At 44.5% G+C, this 22500-nt stretch overlaps 1 protein-coding gene across 2 annotated transcripts in view; it reads right to left on the reverse strand.

Annotated features, from left to right (window-relative positions):
• Positions 1–22500, reverse strand: part of TMEM208 (transmembrane protein 208) — a 59102-nt gene that overhangs the window by 743 nt on the left and 35859 nt on the right. For both annotated transcript variants that reach the window (XM_040410061.1, XM_040410060.1), the window contains exon 5: positions 15388–15472. In XM_040410061.1, coding sequence (XP_040265995.1) covers positions 15388–15472 — 85 coding nt within the window. The remainder of the gene's footprint in view (positions 1–15387; positions 15473–22500) is intronic.

The raw sequence follows: 22500 nt of genomic DNA on the forward strand, positions 1-22500 counted from the left end.
CGCCTTCACTGTAAGTTACACAACCCAACAACTCACAATCATGCACTTCTGCCAGCAGCCAGTCTGCTTGCTGTGATCTATTCCAAACCTCCACTTCCAGAGAGACATTGCCCTGAACACAGGTTAAAGTAAAAATACAACATTTGGAGAGCAAGGCCTTTTCATTGGGAACAAGTAAATCAAAGTTTAATGCTAAAACTGGATGTGCATTTCATGAAGGAAATGTATAGTGCTTGAAAAGAGCTGAAAGTTTCTGTTTGTGTGAGAGTTCAAACAGTTTAAAGGCTATGGACACCTTCGGCAGCAATTATTTTTATAATTGCATTTTACTCATTTATTAAAATATTGAGCCGTTGAGTCACAGGTGCGAGAATGAAAGCCGGAATTAGACTTACCGGTAATTCAGTTTCCACAAGATCACCACGACGGCTACAAGGAGATTGACCCCTGACCTCTGTAGGGGCAGGAACAGAGAGAGGGTTTAAATCCCCCCCCTCCCACCACCAACACCAGTGTGTCCAAAATTACAGAGACAGAAATAAGTGGTGAGAACACAAAATAATAAGTCGAGAGGGTATTACTTCATAACCTCCCAGGTAAGACTAAATAAAGGGTAGGGAATATATGTGCAGTCGTGGTGATCTCGTGGAAACTGAATTACCAGTAAGTCTAATTCCGGCTTTCCACCTCATCACCATGACGGCTACAAGGAGATATAAAAAATTATAGCTTAGGGGGAGACGACCGCCTGAAGGACCTTACGTCCAAAAGACAAGTCTGAACTAGATAGGTCTAGCCTATAGTGTTTTGTAAAGGTGTGAATGTTAGACCAAGTAGCAGCTTTACAGATATCCTCAAGAGAAGCTCCAGCCCGCTCGGCCTGGGAGGAGGACATAGCTCGGGTAGAGTGAGCTCTCAAATTTGAGGGGCAAGGAAGGCCTTGGGACTCATAGGAAATGGAAAAGGAATCCTTAATCCACCGTGCTAAGGAGGACCTGGAGGCTTTTAGACCCTTATTCTTACCTGAGAATAAGACAAATAGGTTGTTGGATCTACGGAAACCTTTTGACACTTCGAGATACCGTAAGACTGAGCGTCTTACATCTAGTGAGTGGAAGTTACATTCCTTATCATTGGAGGGATTACTGCAAAAGGAAGGTAAAACTATCTCCTGGTTACGGTGGAAATCCGATACTACTTTAGGCAAAAAACCTGGATCTAATTTAAGAATAATTCTATCATCGGTGATACGGAGATAGGGTTCTTGTATCGATAGAGCTTGAATCTCGCCTAGCCTTCTTGCGGACGTGATGGCCACCAAGAATGCGGTCTTTAAAGATAGATGTTTGGTGGAAAAACTAGAAAGGGGCTCAAACGGGGCAAGTGTTAGGCCTGTGAGCACTGTATTGAGGTCCCAGTTGGGGGATCCTGGATTTTAGAGAGGGGCGTAGGCAAGAGGCAGCTTTCATAAATCTTTTGATCCAGCGATGATTGGCTAGATCTTGATCAAAAAAACAAGTTAGGGCCGAGACCTGTACCTTCAAGGTGGAGGGTCTAAGACCTAATTCAAGTCCCTGCTGGAGGAAGTCAAAGATTTTCTGAAAATTGGGCGGCTCTAAGTTTGGGGCAGGGTTACCAATCCAGGAACAGAATCTCTTCCAAATCTTTAGATAGATCGAGACCGTAACCTTCTTCCTACTCACTTTCAGGGTAGATATCACTTGGTCAGAAAGCCCTTGTGACTTCAACCTCTGGACCCAAGCTGATGACTTGAGGAAGCTCGGGTTTGGGTGTAGAATTGGCCCTTGATGAAGCAGGTCCCTCTTGGAAGGAAGAGGCCATGGGTCCTCTATTGATAGTTTTTTTTTAAGGAAAGGAACCAGCTCCTTTTCGGCCAATAGGGAGCTATTAGAATTAGAGTCGTGTCCTCTAGGTTGAGTTTTTGAATTATCCTGGGAAGTAGAGGCAAGGGTGGAAACGCATAACAGAGATCCCAGTCCCAATGAATCGTGAGCGCATCCAGCGCCCGGGGATTGTCCCGTGGGTTCAATGAACAGAACATTGGTACCTTTGTGTTCTTCTTGGAGGCGAACAGGTCCACTTGTGGAGTGCCCCATCTTTCTACCAGAACCTGAAACACGTCCTGATTTAGAGACCATTCGGTATGGTCTATTAACTGGCGACTGAGATAGTCTGCTTCCACATTCAGTATCCCTTTCAAATGAATTGCGGAGATGGATCTCACGTGGGACTCTGCCCAATTGAAGATTTTTCTTGCGACGAACATCAGTTTCTCCGATCTCGTGCCTCCCTGGTGAGAGAGAGGTATGCTACCGTCGTCGTATTGTCTGAAAGAATTTTTACGTGTTGACCAACGAGAAGGATCTCTGCAGCTTTCAGAGCTTTCCAGACCGCTTCCAGCTCTCTGAAGTTGGAAGATCGAGAGCGGGTTGTTGGAATCCAGGAACCCTGAAAGAAGTGATCTCCCACTTTCGCTCCCCATCCTTTTTCGCTTGCATCTGTAAGCACTTGAATGTAGGGAGTCTTCTCCCAGGCAACTCCCAAAGGACAGATTGCCTGTGCTTTTCCACCAGTCTAGGGAGGTCTTCACCGCTAGAGGGATCAGAACTTGTGATCCAAGGAGGACTGTTGCTTGTTCCAAGTTCTGAGGATCCATGACTGGAGGGATCGGAAGTGGGACTGGCTCCATGGGACCGACGGAATGCAGGACGAGAGAAGACCCAGGAGACTCATAGCTTCCCTTATGGGACAAGACCTCCTGTTCTGAAACAGTCGAACCTTCAAATTGGAGGTTTTTGACCTTGTCTGGTGGAAGAAAGGCATGTTGAGCCCAGGAATCCAGGACGACACCCAAAAACTGGATAGTGCTGGAAGGTACAAGATTAGATTTTTTTCTGGTTCACTAACCACCCTAGATCTTGGGTGAGAGACAGGAAGGTTAATAAGTCTGTTCTGAGTTTGTTCTCTGAATTCCCAATCAGGAGGAAATCGTCCAGGTATGGTATAAAATCACCAATCCCTTGTGTCTCAGGAAGGCCACCATCTCGACTACCAGTTTCGTGAAGACTCTGGGCGCAGATGATATCCCAAAGGGAAGGGCCGTAAACTGGAAGTGACGGGTTACCCCCCTGTGGTCCTGAATGGCAAATCTCAAGAACTTTTGGGATTCTGGATGAATTGGGACGTGGTAGTAAGCGTCCTGAAGATCTACTGAACACATCAGGGCATTCCTCCCTATTAAGGGAATCAGGGACTTTAGGGATTCCATCCTGAATTTCCAATAAATTATAAATTTGTTCAGGGCTTTTAAGTTTATAAATCGTACGGAATGAGCCTCTCTACCAGAAAAAGATTCGAATAGAACCCTTGTCCTAGCTGTGTTGATGGGACCCGTACTATCACATCCATCGCCAGAAGGTTTTGAATTCCTTGCAGAATCTTTTTGCGTACATTGGAGGAGTTTGGGTTGGTAACATTGAAGCGGTTTGTGGGAGATGAAGAAAGTTCGATTCGGTATTCGAATTTTATGATTTCCCGGACCCAAGGATTCGGGGTAATGGACTCCCAAGGAGTCAGAAAATTCTTCAATCTCCCCCCCCCGACTCTGGCATCACTGTTTATCCGAGAACTTATTTTGGGAGGAAGAGGGGTTACTTCTACCCCTGCCCCCTTTCGGATAGCTCCAGCGTCCTGACTTCCCTTTATCCCTAAAAGGATTTATTCTGGCTAGTGGGGGCCCGAAAAGGATATTTCCTTTTATAGGGTCTCTCCACTGGGAAGCCCTTTTTCTTGTCCGCAGCCTTTTCTAACATACGGTCCAAGACAGGGCCAAAGACGTACTCCCCTGAGAACGGGATGGAGTATCATTTCATTTTTGATGTGTTGTCGCCTGACCAGCTCTTCATCCATAAAGGCGCGGCGGGCCGCATTGGAAAGCCCGGCGTCCTTCGCAGCAAATCTGACAGATTCTGCCGAGGCATCTGCCATAAATGCTGTGGCGGACTTCAATAAAGGGGAGGGACCTTAAGATCTCTTCCCTGGGAGTATTATCTCTGATGTGAGATTCTAGCTCATCTAGCCACAACCTCATGGACCTTGCTACCGAGGTGGCTGCGATGTTAGCTTTTAAATTAAAACATGGCCGCTTCCCACGATTTTTTTAAAAGACTATCTGCCTTCCTATCCATGGGGTCACGCAACTGAGAGGTGTCTTCAAAGGGCAAGGCAGTCTTTTTATTGACTTTTGCGACTTGAATGTCAACTTTTGGTGTTTCGTTGAAAATTTTCCCTTCGTTAGTGTCAAATAACAGACGATTCTTAAAGGACCTGGACACCCCCAACCGCTTTACTGGGTTGGACCACTCGTCGAGCACCATATCTCGTATGTTCTCATTGATTGGAAACATACGGGTCTTTTTAACCCGGAGTCTCCCAAACATTTCGTCCTGAACTGAGTGGGCTCTTGGGGTTTCTTCTACCCCCATAGTGGCCCGGACAGCCCTTAGAAGGTCTGGCATCTCATCCAACGAAAAACAAAATTTCCTATCTGATTCTGTAGTCTCAATATCAGAGGAAGCCTCCTCGTCCTCCCAGGCTCTAGATGATGAAGCATCTTCCCCTATCACCTCCGGGTCTGATAAAGAAGGAGATGGTCCCCTTCGCTTTTTAGGTGGAGGTGGGTCCCTGGGTAAGGGGGAAATTTGGGATAAGGAGGTTTTTACTTCCTCATGTATCATGGACCTCAATTCATCAAAGAAAGAAGGCTGTTCTTCAGCAATAACACTAGAGATGCAGTCCTTGCATAGTCTCTTGCGGTAGTCGTCCAGAAGCCGTTTGAGGCAGGACACACACTTAGCCTGTTTTCAGATTTTTTTCTGAGCCTCCTTAGGGACCTGGGAAGAATAACCCCCATCAGCCATGAAAGTATACATGGAGATAAATAGCCAGAAGCCCCAAGCCAGAGATGTGGAGGAGGAGGAGGAGGAACAAGCAACCTGGTACAGTGTCTAAGAACAAGTAACAGGGCAAAAAAGCGCTTCCCCACAGGGGAACTTACGGCAGGCGGCACAGAAGGGTCTCCAGCGGAGCAGGGTTCAGTCGACATGACTGCACGCTGACTCCGATGTACGCCGGTACACAGAGACGGTCGGCACTTGCTGGCGCCGAAATTTGAACAGGAGACGCTTCCTGGATGACGTCACTCCCCCTGTCCACCGGAAGTGACGTCTGACGCTTTTCTTTTTTTTTTTTGAATCAAATCTTTTTTATTGAAAACAATAAATACATAGTGTTACAAAAAAAAAACAATACGTTGTTTTTTCTTTCTTGCTTTATCCACCGTGTGGAGTCAGAATGCAACAGTAACCGTACAAATATCGACACACAGTTTTATCCAGTATCAGTACATAATGTGTATACATGTTAAAACAAATATTGAAACAAAGGATTATACATATCTAAATCCCCCCAAATCCCTTCCCCCCCCCCCACCTTGCCTAACACCCCCCTCCCTGATAACTAGTCTTGATTTTGACGAGCCTAAATAACCACGTGAGTGTGAGATAACCAATCACTCCACAATTTATCAAACTTTTGCGGACATCCTCTCTTCACATACACCCCTTTTTCAAGTATCATCATGTCATGCACCTTCCGTTCAAACTCACCCAGTGTAGGCGGACTTCCCTGGATCCACCTCATAGCAATCAGTTTCCTGGCCACATATAGCAATCTCCCCACAGCTACCTTGACCGATTCAGTCCTTCCAATCTCAGACACATATCCCAGTACACACACCTTTGGGTCTTTTTGAATTCTCAATGTCATTCTGCTATTAATCATATTTCTTACCTCCTCCCAATAATTACCAATTACTGGGCAAGACCACAGCATATGTACCAAATCCGCACCCTCTTCCATACACTTTGGACACCTGTCATCAATTCTTACTCCAACCTTTTTTAGAAACACCGGTGTTTTGTACACTCTATGTATAATAAATAGCTGGGATAGTTTGCCCTGTTCGCTCAAGGACACCTTGGGGACCCCTTCTAATATATCTTCCCACTTATCTTTAGACATAACCACCACGTCAGCCTCCCATTTTTTCATTCTTGAGAGCGGAAACCCCTCCAGGAATTTTTCCAATAAAAGAGCATACAATTGTGATATCAGCCCTCTTTTACCTCCCCCTGTCGGGAGAACAAGCTTATGAACCACCTCCATCTGAGCTATCACACATCCTTTCCGCAGTGTGACCTCAAGGGCATGCCTCATTTGGAGATATTTATAGAACCACCCCCTAGGAATATTAAATTCCTGCTGCAAGTTTTGAAATGACTTACATATCTTGTCCTCGATTAATTGGCCAATTCTCGTCACTCCATAAGTTTCCCAGTTCCTAAGTCCTGGTATGGCAAAAAATTCGGGCAACAGATGATTCTTTCCAATAGGGGAAAGTTCACCAATTCCACCTACACCTCTTAGCTGCTTCACCTTTGCCCAAACTTTTTTCATAAGTTCAATAAGAGGGAGTTTTTCTCTCCCAGCATGCATTCCTGAGCCTTCCAGAATGCCCATGAGGTCCCGACTGCCCAACCAATGTTGCAATATCTGCCCTGTCATATCTGGAGCTTGTAAATCAATCCATCCCTTGAAATGTTGACATTGGGAAGCCAGAAAATAAATCCATGCATTAGGGACAGCCAGGCCCCCTTCCGACTTAGTATATTGCAATGTCTCCAGTTTAATCCTAGCCTGCCCATATTTCCAAGTAAGATCCCTAAATAGAGAATGAATTTTCTTGAATCTATCCTGGGGGATCCATACGGGAGCATTATTCAGTACATAAAGCAACTGGGGCATCATAACCATTTTTAAAAGGTTAACTCTACCTACCACCGAAAGAAAGTCTACACCATGACCTCACTTTAAGCCTGAAAGTAGCCAGCAATGGGGACAGATTAAGGTCTTCAAAATCCGATAGTCTCGGTGTTATATATAGTCCCAGATATTTAAATTTATCCACCCAAGGCACCAGGCTATCTACTTGTCTGCCTGACAGGGCCTGCCCATCTATTGGCATCAAAGAGGATTTTTGCCAATTTATCTGAAGTCCAGAGAGCCACCAAATCTGTCAATCAATGCCATGGCCGCATCCAGGGACGCACCAGTATCGCCCATAAAAAGCAGAGTATCATCAGCGTACATAGCCACTTTATTGTGCAGCCCACCGTATCTAAAACCCACTATATTTGTTGATAAGCGAATATGCGCCGCGAGCGGCTCTATTGCGAGAGCAAACAATAAGGGCGACAATGGGCATCCCTGTCTGGTGCCCCTGGCAAGAGCGAAACAATCTGACAACCCTCCATTAGCTCTAATTCTCGCCTTAGGACTAGAGTATAGGACCTTTACCCACTGAATGAACCGTGCTCCAAAACCCATAGTTTTCAAGACCCCCCCACAAGTAGATCCACTCCACACTATCGAACGCCTTGGCGGCGTCAAGAGCAAGCAAGGCCCTGTCTCCACAATTATCAGCCGGAATATTTAAGCTAGCATACAGCCTACGGAGATTAATAGCCGTTGATTTCCCAGGCATAAAACCCGTCTGGTCCGGGTGTACTATAGTCAGAATTACTTTGGACAGCCTGTTCGCCAACACCTTCGCCAGGAGCTTAACATCAGCTGTGAGAAGCGAAATTGGTCTGTAGGAATCCGGTATTTTAGGATCCTTCCCAGGTTTAGGTATAACCACAATTATAGCTTCCTGCATCGAATGTGGTAACGAACCTGCCTCCAATGAGTGCTCAAGCACCTTAAGTAATTCAGGAAGTAATGTCCCTTGCAGCTTTTTATACACCTCCACAGGGAGGCCATCAGCTCCAGGCGCCTTACCATTCGCCATACCCCCAAGCGCAGCCTCCAGTTCTTCCAGTGAAATCGGCTCTTCCAGCCTTACTCTATCCTCCTCTGACAGCCTCGATAACTGTGCTTCCCCTAGAAATTCATTAAGAGCCTCCTCAGAACTAGAACCAGTGGAAGCATATAGAGATAAATAAAAGCTTTTTAGAATATCTAATATTCCTTTCGTATCCTGGCTACTATTCCCCCTGTCATCTCTCAGTTCCTGGATACAAGAGGAGCCTCTCTGAGCCTGTGATACCACCGACAACAGATGACCCACCTTCTCACCTTCTTCAAAGGATCTCTGACGATAAAAACTTCTCTTTCTCTCTGCGGCCTGCACTAAATGACACCTCAGCTGCTCCTGAGCTACCGCCAGCGCCTCACTATTAATCAGGGTGGGGGATCTACTAAACTCTCTCTCAGCCTCAGCCACCAGTACATGCGCCTTAACATCCGCCTCCCTAGACCTAGATTTATGCTTGTTAATTTCTTTCATCAAGACTCCCCTCAGGAATGCTTTCATGGCGTCCCAAACACCCGGTACCGAGGCCGTCCCTGTATTGATGGCAAAAAATTCCTTAATTTCAAGAGAGATCCCAGACAGATCACCCAACACATTTAGCCAATGTGAGTTACACTTCCACAGCCTCGGTCCCTGTCTGAGCACCCCCAGGCACAAGTCTATCTGCACCAAAGAATGGTCAGACAACGACCGAGGATGATAGACAACAACCCCAACCAGTGGCAGCATTATATCATTAACAAGGGCCAAATCAATACGCGATAACGAATGATGCGCGGCAGATCTGCACGAGAATTCACGCTTATCAGGGTTACGCAGTCTCCATACATCATGTACACCTATTTCCCCCATAATATTTCTGAGAGCCACACTCCCCGGTAAACCCCCTGCTCCTTCCACCCGGCATCTATCTAGGGAGTCATTCAGCGTGCAATTAAAGTCCCCAACCAGTAGCCACGGCAACCCAGGGAAGTCCGCCACAAAGTCCATGATCTCTCTTATCAATGGGGATGCAAATGGTGGGGGCACATACACAGACACCAGCACCACCTGTATCCCATCCACCTTACACACAACACACACATATCTACCATCCGCATCCACACATTCCTGCACATGTTCATACCTAATGCTACTATGCACAATCATACTAACCCCTCTAGAATGAGAAGAATGAGTTGAATGTAACGCATATGTCACCCAATTTTTACTCATCCAGTGTAGATTTTCTCCAATCAGATGCGTTTCCTGAAGACAACATATAGCCGGCTGAAACCGCCCCAAGTACTGAAAAACACACTGTCTCTTTCGTGCATCTGCCATTCCTCTCACATTCCAGCTTAAAACTCTAATCACCTGTGACATGATAGAATTTCAGACCATACTTGGACCTCACATCCCACTCCAACTTCCTCAGCTCATATTCCAAGACCATATCTCTTCCCCCCAACTCCCTACCCAACCTCCCACCCCCCTCCCCCCCTTTCCCAATCAGATTTCTATAACTGGGGAACATTTTCCCTATGATAATCAACCTCACACATTAAAACAGGGCCATCTGAGAGCAACTTACCCCCCAACATATAATAATCATAGCAGATTATAACAATATCCCTCAGGTAGAGAATCCTCCCCACATCTGAGAAATACATTTTACTCTCAGCAACCTACTCCCTCCACAGGATCTACCTTGTGGTAGCATTACATAATACACTTCTTAACTGGTGCAACCTTTATAGCAACCTTAGAGTGCAAATGCAAATAAAAATTGAACATAAGAAACTATATCTTAGCCTCCTTCAAGTGTTCAGGGCCCCGCTTCTCAATTGCCGCTCGTGGACGTCCAGCCACTGCGCCGCCTCCTCCGGATCTTCAAAAAATCTGGTGGATCCCAATGCCACCACACGCAGTTTAGCAGGAAACAACATAGCATATTGAACTTGTAGACTTCTCAGCCTTTTCTTTATGTCCATAAATCTGCTTCTCCTCCGCTGCACTTTATTGGAATAATCCGGAAATATGGACACTTTCACCCCGTTCAGGACCATCTCCTCATTGTCCCTTGATTGCCGCAGGATAGTGTCCCGGTCTTTAAAATGCAGGATCTTCGCCAGTATAGGACGAGGTGGTCTGCCTGGTGGATGCGGCCGCATGGGGACTCTGTGCGCCCGCTCCACCGCATACAGGGAAGATAGACCTTTCTCATGGAATAGCTGATGCAACCATTTCTCCACAAACTCTGTAGCGTTATCTCCCTCCGTCTTTTCTGGCATTCCTACAATCCTCAGGTTGTTCCTTCTGGACCTGTTCTCCAGATCGTCAGTTTTAGCATACAAAAGAAGCTATGTCCTTAGCAGTTGTTTTTTCCGCCATTTGCAGAGGCCGAACATCATCTTCTATAGTAGACACCCTCTTCTCCAATTCAGAGGTGCGCTCAGATATCTTGTGTAGGTCGTGCCTAATTATAGACACATCTGACCTCAGGCTACCAACTTGTACAGAGAGCACCTTCAGGGTATTGTTACAGCTAGCCACAGCAGCCATAATATCTTTTAGCGTGGGCTCTTCATTAGCCGCATCTTTGGGGCCTACCGCGCTTTTAGCTGGACGTGCAGGGGTCAATGGCGGCCACTCCGCCGCATCCAGGGCCTCCCCATCTAGGGATCCGTCCTCTTGTTCAGAAGAATTATGCACGTCTGCCTCCTTCTCCTCTGCCCAGTCTCCTACACCGCTATCAGCGCGGGCAAACTTGCTTAACTTTGCGGCCGCACTCTGGCTCAGTTTGGACTGTAAGGCCGGCCCCTCTTCCTCCTCGGCGCCGCCATGCTGGCTCACCTCCGGCCTATCGTATCGCGGCCCCTTGTTGGATTTTCGAGGCATGTCGGAGCTCTCAAAATCACCCCCGCACTCTCCGGTCTCCACTCACCCACCAGGTAAGAAAAAATGATCGAAATAGACGTTGCTACCACACTAATGTTCAGGATGCCGGCAGGAGCTGTGAGTCCTACTCCATGCGCTCTCAGGCCACGCCCCCGTCTGACGCTTTTCTGAAGCGCTTAGGCGCGCACCCAGCGATAGCCAAGGCGGCCCGGCGGGAGATCGCGACCCGGGAGCAGGCTCACATATTGTAATGGAGCGAGGCCTCCCTCCTACACCAGGTAAGGTGTCAGGAAGTTACCATCTGCATCTCCCCACAGGGAGACTTTCTCTGCCCCAGTCCTCTGTAGAGACAGGAAACACTCGTGTTGGTGGTGGTGGGGGGGGGGGGGGGGGATTTAAACCCTCTCTCTGTTCCTGCCCTTACAGAGGTCAGGGGTCAATCTCCTTGTAGCCGTCGTGGTGATGAGTTGGAAAGTTCTGATTTCTGGCACATGATCTGGGAATGTGAGATAATTCGTCAATTCTGGACAGCGGTGTTAGAGGTTCTCTCTACTATGATCCCCGTAACAGTACCCTTATGTCCCAAATTGTGTATCCTGGGTGTATTGGACGAGGAGTCCTGGTCGCATTAACATAGAATCTTTCTGGGGGAGGCTTTGTTTCTCGCCAGGAAGGCCATAGCTATACGATGGATGGGGGATAGACGTCTGTCACGAGGGTGTCGAGGACCACGCCTGACTCCGTTATACCCGGGGTCAGGAAGTCGCAGCGGTTGGCTGCACGCTCTATTTAAGATAGGGCTGTTTTCCTTATGGTAGCTTTCTGGGTTTGCTTAGCAAACCCTTTTGGCTCACTCAGGGATCCGTAGCTCCTTCTCCTCAGCTGTTCCTTGTCCAGCACTCCCAGACCTCCTTATATTTCTCTCACACACTTCTCTGGTTGCCAGAGATAGAGCTTCCTGCCTGGACATCTATTCTGACCTTCTGGAGCTGTGTTGCTGCGTTCGCTGGTAGTTGGTCCTGTACGCTACCCTCCAGATCCCTGTTGGACCTTTTTGGTTTATTGTGGTCGCCCACCTGGGTGTATGTGTTTGTATGTTTTGTCGGTCCTCTCCATGGTGTTTCCCTCTTAGTGATAGTGGTGTGGACTAGCGATCCCACCGGCCTGTTCACTATCCAGGGCTCATATTAGGAAAAGCCAGGGTTTAGGCACGTGATCGCCGCACGGGTGAGGAACCCATCTAGGGACGTCAGGGCAGTCAGGTGCCAGCCGCAAGGTGAGTTAGGGGTCACCACCTTTCCCTCTCCCTTGGGCAGGGCTTTCCCTGTTTTCCTCCCTGTGCGTGACGTCGGTCATTACAACGTCCTACACTAGGGCAATGGATTTCTCTAGTAAATCACGCAGTCTCTATGGAGAACTTTGTTTTTAAACACTGAGGGTGCCCACAGAAGTTTCAAAAAGGTATGGGGTGAGTGGTGCTCATCCCCGTTAACTCTGTGCGCAACACATATGTACTCAGCGGCCGATGATTAGGCCTGACAACCCAATTAATCTTTAGTCAGCTCTTTCTGATCATAGTAGTGTGCCTGATGTACTGTCCCTTTTTCCTCCACAATCTTATTGTAACCTCACCTTAATTGATCTGTTACATTATTGATGCTCAATATGCATTACATTCCATGTATTTGTGACATACTTTATGGCCCCTGCGTGGGCAAACATCATGCCTTATCTAAACCGTACTTGTGCTGTTTACTCCTAATAAAACAAGTTTAAAAAAATATATATTGAGCCGTTGTATCACAAAGGGTTAACAGTTTTTCTAGCTGTCAGAATTGGACTTTTACTTTGTGCTGGTCATCTAATAACCCTTCTCTCTAATTTACTAAAAGGCCAAACATTTAAGCCACATTCTTATCTGTAAGGTAAGACCTGAGCGATAATGACTGTTTATAAAGTGAGAGCTAAGGAGCCGTCAGCTCCCCAACTGACGGAGCAGAGAGAAAATATACAGATCCTGCTACTAGAGGAACTCAAAGCTGTGCAGGAAAAAGGGTCCATATTTTTAATAGACCACAAACATTTTTTGCTCAAAATGAGAACAATGCAGTAATAAAAATGCTCACAAAGGTATAGCCTTCAAAGTATACAGTAATCATGCATAATACCGTGGTTGCTTTGTGTTAGTTTGAATATACTGAATATAATACTAGAGGTGCAATGCATATTGACACATGTATCTAAATCATAGTATACAGTATATAGAATTGTAGTGAATAATGGCACTGTTTAAAGTATACTGTGATCATTGCACAGTAAAAATGGGTCTGAATTGTAGTGTGTACATGTAATAGCACAGTTCAAAAGCATATAGTAAGCTATGCATAATACTGTGGTTGGTGTTATTTTGAATGTGATTAATATAATACTAGCGGTGCAGTATATACTGACAAGTGTATCTAAATCATAGTATAGGTCATATAGCATTGTAGTAAAAAAAAAAAAGCACATGTGCATTGAATGGTTTAGGCTGCATTAATCCAAATTCTGTAATTTATTTCTATAGGGAATTTTATTATTTTCAATCAAATGTGTATTAAAATGACAAATCTGATCAACTCCAGAATTACATAACACACCTCAGCAGGAGAGCTTCAACGCGCAGTTTGTACAAACTGTACGTTAAGCGGTTTGGGCTGCATTAAATCGCCAAATGCTGCCATTCATATCTATAAGGATTTTTTATTTTTCTAAACAAATCCAATTGACTCCAAAAAACACAGAACGGGCTGTAAAAACAAAAACAAAAAAAAACAAAAAACTGGAGAACAAATATATAAGAATGAGGAGTAAGAGTACAGGGCTTTTCAGGCAGTATAATAAATATATTGAGTGACAGTATAGGGCTTTTGAGGCAGTATAATTATAAAGCAAGCAGGGAAGTCGGTGCCTTTCGAGGGGCATTCTTCCTTCTATGTAACACATAATGCCGGTATGTTTTAAAACTTTGACAATAAGCCTTAATGAAATGAATTTTACAAATGAGCAGGAGTCCATTTGGTTTCCTGCCAAAGAGATTCTGACAGTAAATGCACCAGAGAAAAGGAGGAGTAAAGGGCTCCGTTCCCCTCATGGACACAAGCAACATGCATTGCTATAGCGCTGCCAGTGGGGCCCTGCATACTCTCCAAATTGTATGTTTTTGCTTTGACTCGTAACCCCCTCCCCTCATAGTGTGAATAGTGCTCATAAATAAAATAACACCAACCCATTACTGTGAGCTTCCACGACCAGATATGACTAAGAGGGGGGGGCAGTAATCAAAGTTCTCAAATGTCACTAACCCCATCTTATCACAAGAAGTACCTCGGGTCCTAAAGTTCCAGAAGGGACTAAAATGTCTGAATTGAGGTTTCACCTTACAAAAAGTTAATGGTGAATACTGACCCTATTGTGATCTATCATAGAGATTACAAGTTGCATTTTAATTTTCTGTTTCACAAGTTGTGTTTTGTACATTTAACCCTTGGACATCATGCGACCTTCATGTACAGCTACACGTACGGCACTGGAGCGATGTGTAAACATGTTGCCCACTCGCACGTGCATGTTTCAAACAGCAGAGACCCGTGGCTAATTACCACGACTGGCAATAATGCTGATCGTTGTAATTAAAGCCTTTTAAATGCCGTGATCAAGTGAGATCACGACAGCTAAAGGGTGAAAAACCCAGAAGCTCGTGCGGATGCCAGTAAATGATTTCAATGCACTGGGTTTCGCTGAAGCTTGTTGCAAGCCAACCTAACAAATTCAGAGTAATAAATGGATTTGAAAAATTCATGATTGTTCAGAATTATTTTTTTTAAATATTTGATTTTAAACACTTCAAAATCGTAACAAAGTTTAAAAAATTGTTAAACTTATATTTAATTTTTTTTTTTAATCACCCCCCTTTTCCTAGAATAAAAAAAAATATATATAAATAACAAAAAAACAAAAACATCATGGGTATCACTGCCACCAAAAATGCCCACACTAAAATATAAAACAATTGGAGCCCCGTAACACTAACTACTGACCTTGTCCTATTCCTGAAGCTCACACACTCTTCCCTGCAGGCACAGATCGCTCTGCAGCACTGTGTGGGCGGAGCTTATGTAGATTTCCTCTATGACATGGCACTACGATCCCAGGCAATTAACCCCTCAGGTGCCCCCTTTCCCAGTTTTACATATAAAATATATAAACAATAAAAAAATAAACATTACATATCGCCACGCCCAAAAAAGTGGTGAACGCCGTAAAAGAAAAAAAATATAAAAAACTGCACGATTTGCCATTTTTTTTGTCACCTTGTCCCCCCCAAAAAAAAAATAGGATAGGACTGTTCTATTATGGTCTGGACGTTCCATAAAATGCGGAATGCATGCAGTTTTTTTGGTGTTTTCTTTTCTCCGCGTGGTATCGAAATCTAATCCAGACAGCACACATTCATTGGGGTTCAGCTTTATAGGTAACTACAGGGTGATAAAAGGTTACGCTGCACAACTCACCAGCAGCCAGAAGTACCAGAAGTAGAGGGAAAAGCAGCTGAGGACCTGGACAATGGCAGTCAGCAGCACCACATCCTTCAGGTGTCTAATAAGAGAAGACGATGCATTATTAGACACAAACTATACAGATCAGAGACCCCTATATCCAGAACCCCCCCCCATAAAAACCTGCCATAGACTAGAGCAAATATAGGCTGAGGAGCATGAAACCTCTCCGACACATAATGACCACAATAAAATCTATACCTCTAAATACTTTACATCTTTCTCCTTACCTTCGTCCTCCAGGTATATGTGTAACACCAGAACTACATATGCAGACATGGGACACAAGGAGCCCCACACTATCTGACATTGTGCTGACCCCTCTACTAAGTGAAGAGCATGGTCTCAGGCCGGGTCACTGAAGGTCATCTCACCATGGGATATCTGGGATGACACCTCAGGATCTGGTTGTAGCGGGATGGTCCTGTAATTGTCAGGGTTCACTTTGGTCTAATAACGCTCTGTCTCATCAGGATTTAGTAACATGCTCAATAACAGCATTAGACAGAGAAGGTCTCTGGAGTGGAGGGAGCTGCCCTATAGTCAACCAAGGCTAATACCCACAAAAAGCCCTCTGCAGATGGGTGGCCAATTCCTTGGTTTGGCTGCTATCTTCTGTCATGTTGCAAGGCCTGATGGACACTGACTACAGGGCAGCTGCCTCCACTAGATGGTGCTACAAGGGCAGCATTCTTTCTCATCTGGGTCAATACATTTCGTTGTATATATGCTTATTGATAAAAGATTTGTTAAATCGACTCTAGTGTAGTTTAGATTATAGTCTTCCTATGAACAGATAAATAAAATTAGGTGTGTGTAAAGTCCAAAAAACTCCTCAGATAGCAAGCTTATGTGGTTTATAAGAATGGTGTGAAGTCAATTTCTAAGCGCTTACCCATGAGTTCTTGGGCTAAAACAGGACATGCCGAAGTCTAAAGACTTATTCACACGATAGTGTTTCACAGACGTGTGCTGTACGTGTTATCCACGGACAGCACACATGCCTATTCATTTTAATGTGTGTATTCATACATCAGTGTGTTAGCATGGTCCGTGGGTCAGTTTTCTTTAAGCACGGATGCATGCTCTATTTTGTCAGTGTTCACGGATCCATCACGCCCATTATAGTCTATGGGTCCGTGAAAACCACAGATGGCATCAGTGTTTCACGGATCATTAACAAGAGATACTTAAAAAATTTTTTTTCAGCTGTTCAGTGTCAGTGAAACACAGATGCAACACGGCTCCTTCACGGACAGCTTCACAGGTGCATCACTGACCACCTGCTCACGGATTTGAACACGGACGTGTGAATGAGGCTTAACTCTAGTACTATGTGATATACTGCAATTATAAAACAATAGTAATAAATAATAGATCTATATACTGATGGGGCGAGGAGAAGTATATAGGGTCATGACAAGAGATGAGGATTATTTTTGAGGAAATCAGAGTTCCCACTAGACCAATAACGTAGTCTTCTGTAGGGTTAAGGAGTAGGTGGCATATTTCATTTCCATCTGATGAGCGTGTGACCGCCGTCCAAACCTCTAAAATCCATGCAGTTTCAGGACAATTTCATTTTTTCGCAACTGCGTTTCTGCTGGGATAGTAAGCGACAGTTAGGCTTTGTATAGGGTCAGAGGGTTTAGGAAGGAAACAAAGGAAAAAGTCCTAGTGTGGTTGGAATATTAACCCTTTCATGACCAGGTCTAAAGGCCTAAATGTCCAGGCAACTTTTTGTGATTTTTGCGCACATGGTGGTTTAGTGACCGCAGATTTTTTTTATTTCTTTGACTACCAAAATCATTATTTTATTTTTTTACTTGACACTTAGGACTTTTTTTCACTTTTTAGGTTTAATTTGGAGGAAAACCACTTACTATTAAAGTAATTTTACCGTAATTATAGCTTTTTATTTCTTAAATATTAAGTGACAAATTAATTATTGCAATGGGTTCCCTATTTTGTGCCGATCATTTTCATATGTAACATGTACAAGTTTGAGAGAATGGGGCGACTATGGTGACTGTTTCCATCAACGACCGCATTTAAAAAAATAATTTTAACTCCACTGTTTCCAATGTAACTGGGGCATCCACAGGAGCCCCAGTTATTGGAGAAAACAGCCCCTATTAAAGTAATTTAATAGGGTTTAAGAGGTCCTCTTTAATATTTTATGTGAAGGTTCCCAAATGATGTTCTCTAGTCAATCTTCTGGGGAATATGAAGTTCCTAAATCAGATTCCTTCTATTGTCTCGGTTATTGGAAGGATCTGAGTAAAATCCACAGATATCTGATAAGTAAATGTCGTATATTGGAATTATTGGTATCACAAAGATCTTTGATCGGTTTAAAAAGGGGTTCACCGGGCTTTTATATTGATGACCTATCCTCAGCATCCGACACCCGGAACCCCCGCAGACCCTGTTAATAAGTTCACAGTTAGAGAGGTCGATACAAGGGCACAGCGAATTGATATATTTTAATGGTAATTTGCAGGCTTGAGAGAATCTACCTTCAGATCATAGATCCGAAGTAGATTCGTTCAAAAAACTTGTTCTTCACCCTTTCATGACCAAGGGTCATTGATGCCCCAGTGTCCAGGTCAAAATTAACAAATCTGACATGTGTCACTTTATGTGGTAATAGCTTTGGAACACTTTTACTTATCCACGCCATTCTGAGATTGTTTTCTCGTGACACATTGTACTTCATGATAGTCATATATTTGAGTCAATATATTTCACCTTTATTTATGAAAAAATCCCAAATTTACCAAAAATTTTGAAAAATTCAAAATTTTCCAAATTTCAATTTCTCTGCTTCTAAAACAGAAAGTGATACCTAATAAAATATTTATTAGTTAACATTCCCCATATGTCTACTTTATGTTGGCATCATTTTGGAAATGTCATTTTATTTTTTTAGGACGTTAGAAGGCTTAGAAGCAATTCTTACAATTTTTAAGAAAATTTCCAAAACCCACTTTTTAAGGACCAGTTCAGGTCTGAAGTCCCTTTGTGGGGCTTACATAGTGGAAACCCCATTATAGAAAATACACCCCTCAAGTTACTCAAAACTGATTTTACAAACTTTGTTAACCCTTTAGGCGTTCCACAAGAATTAAAGGAAAATGGAGATGAAATTTTAAAATTTCACTTTTTTGGCAGATTTTCCATTTAATATATTTTTTTTCTTTAACACATTGAGGGTTAACAGGCAAACAAAACTTAATATTTATTACCCTGATTCCGCGGTTTACAGAAACACCCAACATGTGGTCGTAAACTGCTGTACGGGCACACGGCAGGGCGCAGAAGGAAAGGAATGCCGTAAGGTTTTTGGAAGGTAGATTGTGCTGGATTGGTTTTCTGAACGCCATATGTTTTTTATTTTTCTGCCGATCGTCTTGTGCAGGGGCTCGTTTTTTGCAGAAAGTGTTGAGGTTTTTATTGGTACCATTTTTGGGTACATAGGATTTTTTGATCATTCATTATTACACTTTATGTGGCAAGGTGACCCAAAAATTGGCTGTTTTGGAACAGTTTTCATTTATTTATTTTTACAGCGTTCATCTGAGGAGTTAGGTCATGTGATAGTTTTATAGAGAAGATCGTTACGGACGTGGCAATACCTAATAACTTTTTCTTATTTATTTAAGTTTTACACAATAATAGCATTTCAGAAACCCAAAAAATGATGTTTTAGTGTCTCTATAGTCTGAGAGCCATAGCTTTTTTTTTTTTGGGCGATTGTCTTAAATAGGGTATCATTTTTTGCGGGATGAGGTGACGGTTTGATTGGTACTATTTTGGGGGTCATAAGCCTTTTTGATCGCTTGCTGTTGCACTTTGTGATGTAAGGTGACAAAAATAGCTTTTTTGGCACTGTTTTTTTTATTTTATTTTCATGGTGTTTATCGGACGGGGTCCATCATGTGATATATTTATAGAGACGGTCGTTACGGACGCGGTGACACCTAATATGTGTATTTTGTTTTATTTTTTTATAGGAAAAGGCAATTTTTTTTATTTATTTATTGATTTATTTTTACTTTTATTATTTTCACTTTTTTTATCAGTTCCCTCTTGGATCTTGAAGATCCAGTGGGGCTGATAGTTGTACTATACTTTGCAATGCTCTTGCATTGCAAAGTATAATACTTCCAGATTGCCTGTAGGTGGCAGCACTGGACGCCTTTGCCATGGCAACCATCGGGTGCTGCAATCACAGCGCTGCAGCCCCGATGGTGGAGAGAGGGAGCTCCCTCCCTCTGTTAACCCCATGGATGCCGCAACCGCAGCATCTATGGGGTTACAGGAGAGAGTGTCAGCATAGAGCTGACACTCTCTGCTGATGGCGGCGGCTCAGGAATGGAGCCGCCGCCATCACACACAGAAGGGGGAATTGGGGGCAGCGCTGGAAGGGGAGGGGGGGGGGGTCGGGGGGTACAGACTACAATGGGGCAGGAGGGGCGGCTAGAAAATTAATGCAGGGGGCGGATCGCATGCCAGGAAGGAGATGAGCAGGAAGGAGATGAGGGCACAGATCGGCGGGCCACAGATCGGGGGGGGGGGGGGGGGGGGGGGGGGGGGGGCATGAGGAACACTATCGGCTTTCAGGCTCTGATCTGCAGAGCGCAGATCAGAGCCTGAAACCGGCATTTTAACACTGCCGCGATCCGATTGGTTAGTCTGCACAGACTAACCAATCGGATCGATTGCCGGCAAGGGGCCACTCTGATTGGCCCCTTGCTGGCATTACTAGACTGTATGCTATCCGTGACAGCACCAGGGCAGGGGCAGAAGCTTTAATCCAAGCGCTTTGCAGCGCTTGGATTAAAGATCTGGCTTGACGTCTATATACGTGGTAGCTGCACGGGGTATGTGCAGCTATCACGTATATATACAGATTGCGGTCGTGAAGAGGTTAATGCTGTTTTCGTACAGCATTGAACTGTATTGGCTCTGCGTAGCGCAAGACTTGGGTGAAAGGCAGATATGAATACCGTAGTCAATTTAAAAATATTTTACAATAGGAATCCGAAGTGGGCTGAGGCACCGAGGTACCAGCCACTACCAAAGCCCACTGGATTCCTACTGTAAAATGTTTTTAAAAATGGGCAGATATGAAAACCGTAGTCATTCACCCAAGTCTTGCGATATTTCATGGGGACAATACATTTGTTACATGTTGTACGAAAACAGCATTAAAAAGGAAGAAGTTTTTGAACAAATCCACTTCGGATCTATATTTACTCAAGCCTAGTAATTGGCTTAGGTTTTTTTTCCTCCAAATTAGGAAGAGAAGATATATATTGGTTGTGTGGCAGCTATACTGAATAAACTTTTAATACAGCTTTAGTTATGTGATGTTTTAGTATAGTAAATGTCTCTGAGCCCATTATACTTTCTTCAAGCTTTTATAGGATTTGAGTGTGACCACCAGCATTTTTTTTTATCTCGTAGAGCTGCTTTGTAACATTTTTAAGATCCAGAAGACCTATTCTGCCTAATTGTCATTTAATAATAATTTTATTACAAGACGGAGACTCACATTATGCTAATCTTTCTTTACTGATTTGATAGCAGCAAACAAAAGGTTAATCAACAGTTAAGAAAAAAATTTTTAGTCTACACACCCCTGTTAAAATGTCAGGTTTCTGTGCTGTAAAAAAAATTTGACAAAGATATACACTGCTCAAAAAAATAAAGGGAACACTTAAACAACACAATGTAACTCCAAGTCAATCCCACTTCTGTGACATCAAACTGTCCACTTAGGAAGCAACACTGAGTGACAATCAATTTCACATGCTGTTGTGCAAATGGGATAGACAACAGGTGGAAATTATAGGCAATTAGCAAGACACCCCCAATAAAGGAGTGGTTCTGCAGGTGGTGAACACAGACCACTTCTCAGTTCCTATGCTTCCTGGCTGATGTTTTGGTCACTTTTGAATGCTGGCGGTGCTTTCACTCTAGTGGTAGCATAAGACAGAGTCTACAACCCACACAAGTGGCTCGGGTAGTGCAGCTTATCCAGGATGGCACATCAATGCGAGCTGTGGCAAGGAGGTTTGCTGTGTCTGTCAGCGTAGTGTCCAGAGCATGGAGGCGCTACCAGGAGACAGGCCAGTACATCAGGAGACGTGGAGGAGGCCGTAGGAGGGCAACAACCCAGCAGCAGGACCGCTACCTCAGCCTTTGTGCAAGGAGGAACAGGAGGAGCACTGCCAGAGCCCTGCAAAATGACCTCCAGCAGGCCACAAATGTGCATGTGTCTGCTCAAACGGTCAGAAACAGACTCCATGAGGGTGATATGAGGGCCCGACGTCCACAGGTGGGGGTTGTGCTTACAGCCCAACACCGTGCAGGACGTTTGGCATTTGCCAGAGAACACCAAGATTGGCAAATTTGCAACTGGCGCCCTGTGCTCTTCACAGATGAAAGCAGGTTCACACTGAGCACATGTGACAGACGTGACAGAGTCTGGAGACGCCGTGGAGAACATTCTGCTGCCTGCAACATCCTCCAGCATGACCGGTTTGGCATTGGGTCAGTAATGGTGTGGGGTGGCATTTCTTTGGAGGGCCGCAAAGCCCTCCATGTGCTCGCCAGAGGTAGCCTGACTGCCATTAGGTACCGAGATGAGATCCTCAGACCCCTTGTGAGACCATATGCTGGTGCGGTTGGCCCTGGGTTCCTCCTAATGCAAGACAATGCTAGACCTCATGTGGCTGGAGTGTGTCAGCAGTTCCTGCAAGACGAAGGCATTGATGCTATGGACTGGCCCGCCCGTTCCCCAGACCTGAATGCAATTGAGCACATCTGGGACATTATGTCTCACTCTATCCACCAACATTACGTTGCACCACAGACTGTCCAGGAGTTGGCAGATGCTTTAGTCCAGGTCTGGGAGGAGATCCCTCAGGAGACCGTCCGCCACCTCATCAGGAGCATGCACAATCGTTGTAGGGAGGTCATACAGGCACGTGGAGGCCACACACACTACCGAGCCTCATTTTGACTTGTTTTAAGGACATTACATCAAAGTTGGATCAG

This window comes from Bufo bufo, chromosome 10, assembly GCF_905171765.1.
Source record: "Bufo bufo chromosome 10, aBufBuf1.1, whole genome shotgun sequence".
Taxonomy (NCBI): domain Eukaryota; kingdom Metazoa; phylum Chordata; class Amphibia; order Anura; family Bufonidae; genus Bufo; species Bufo bufo.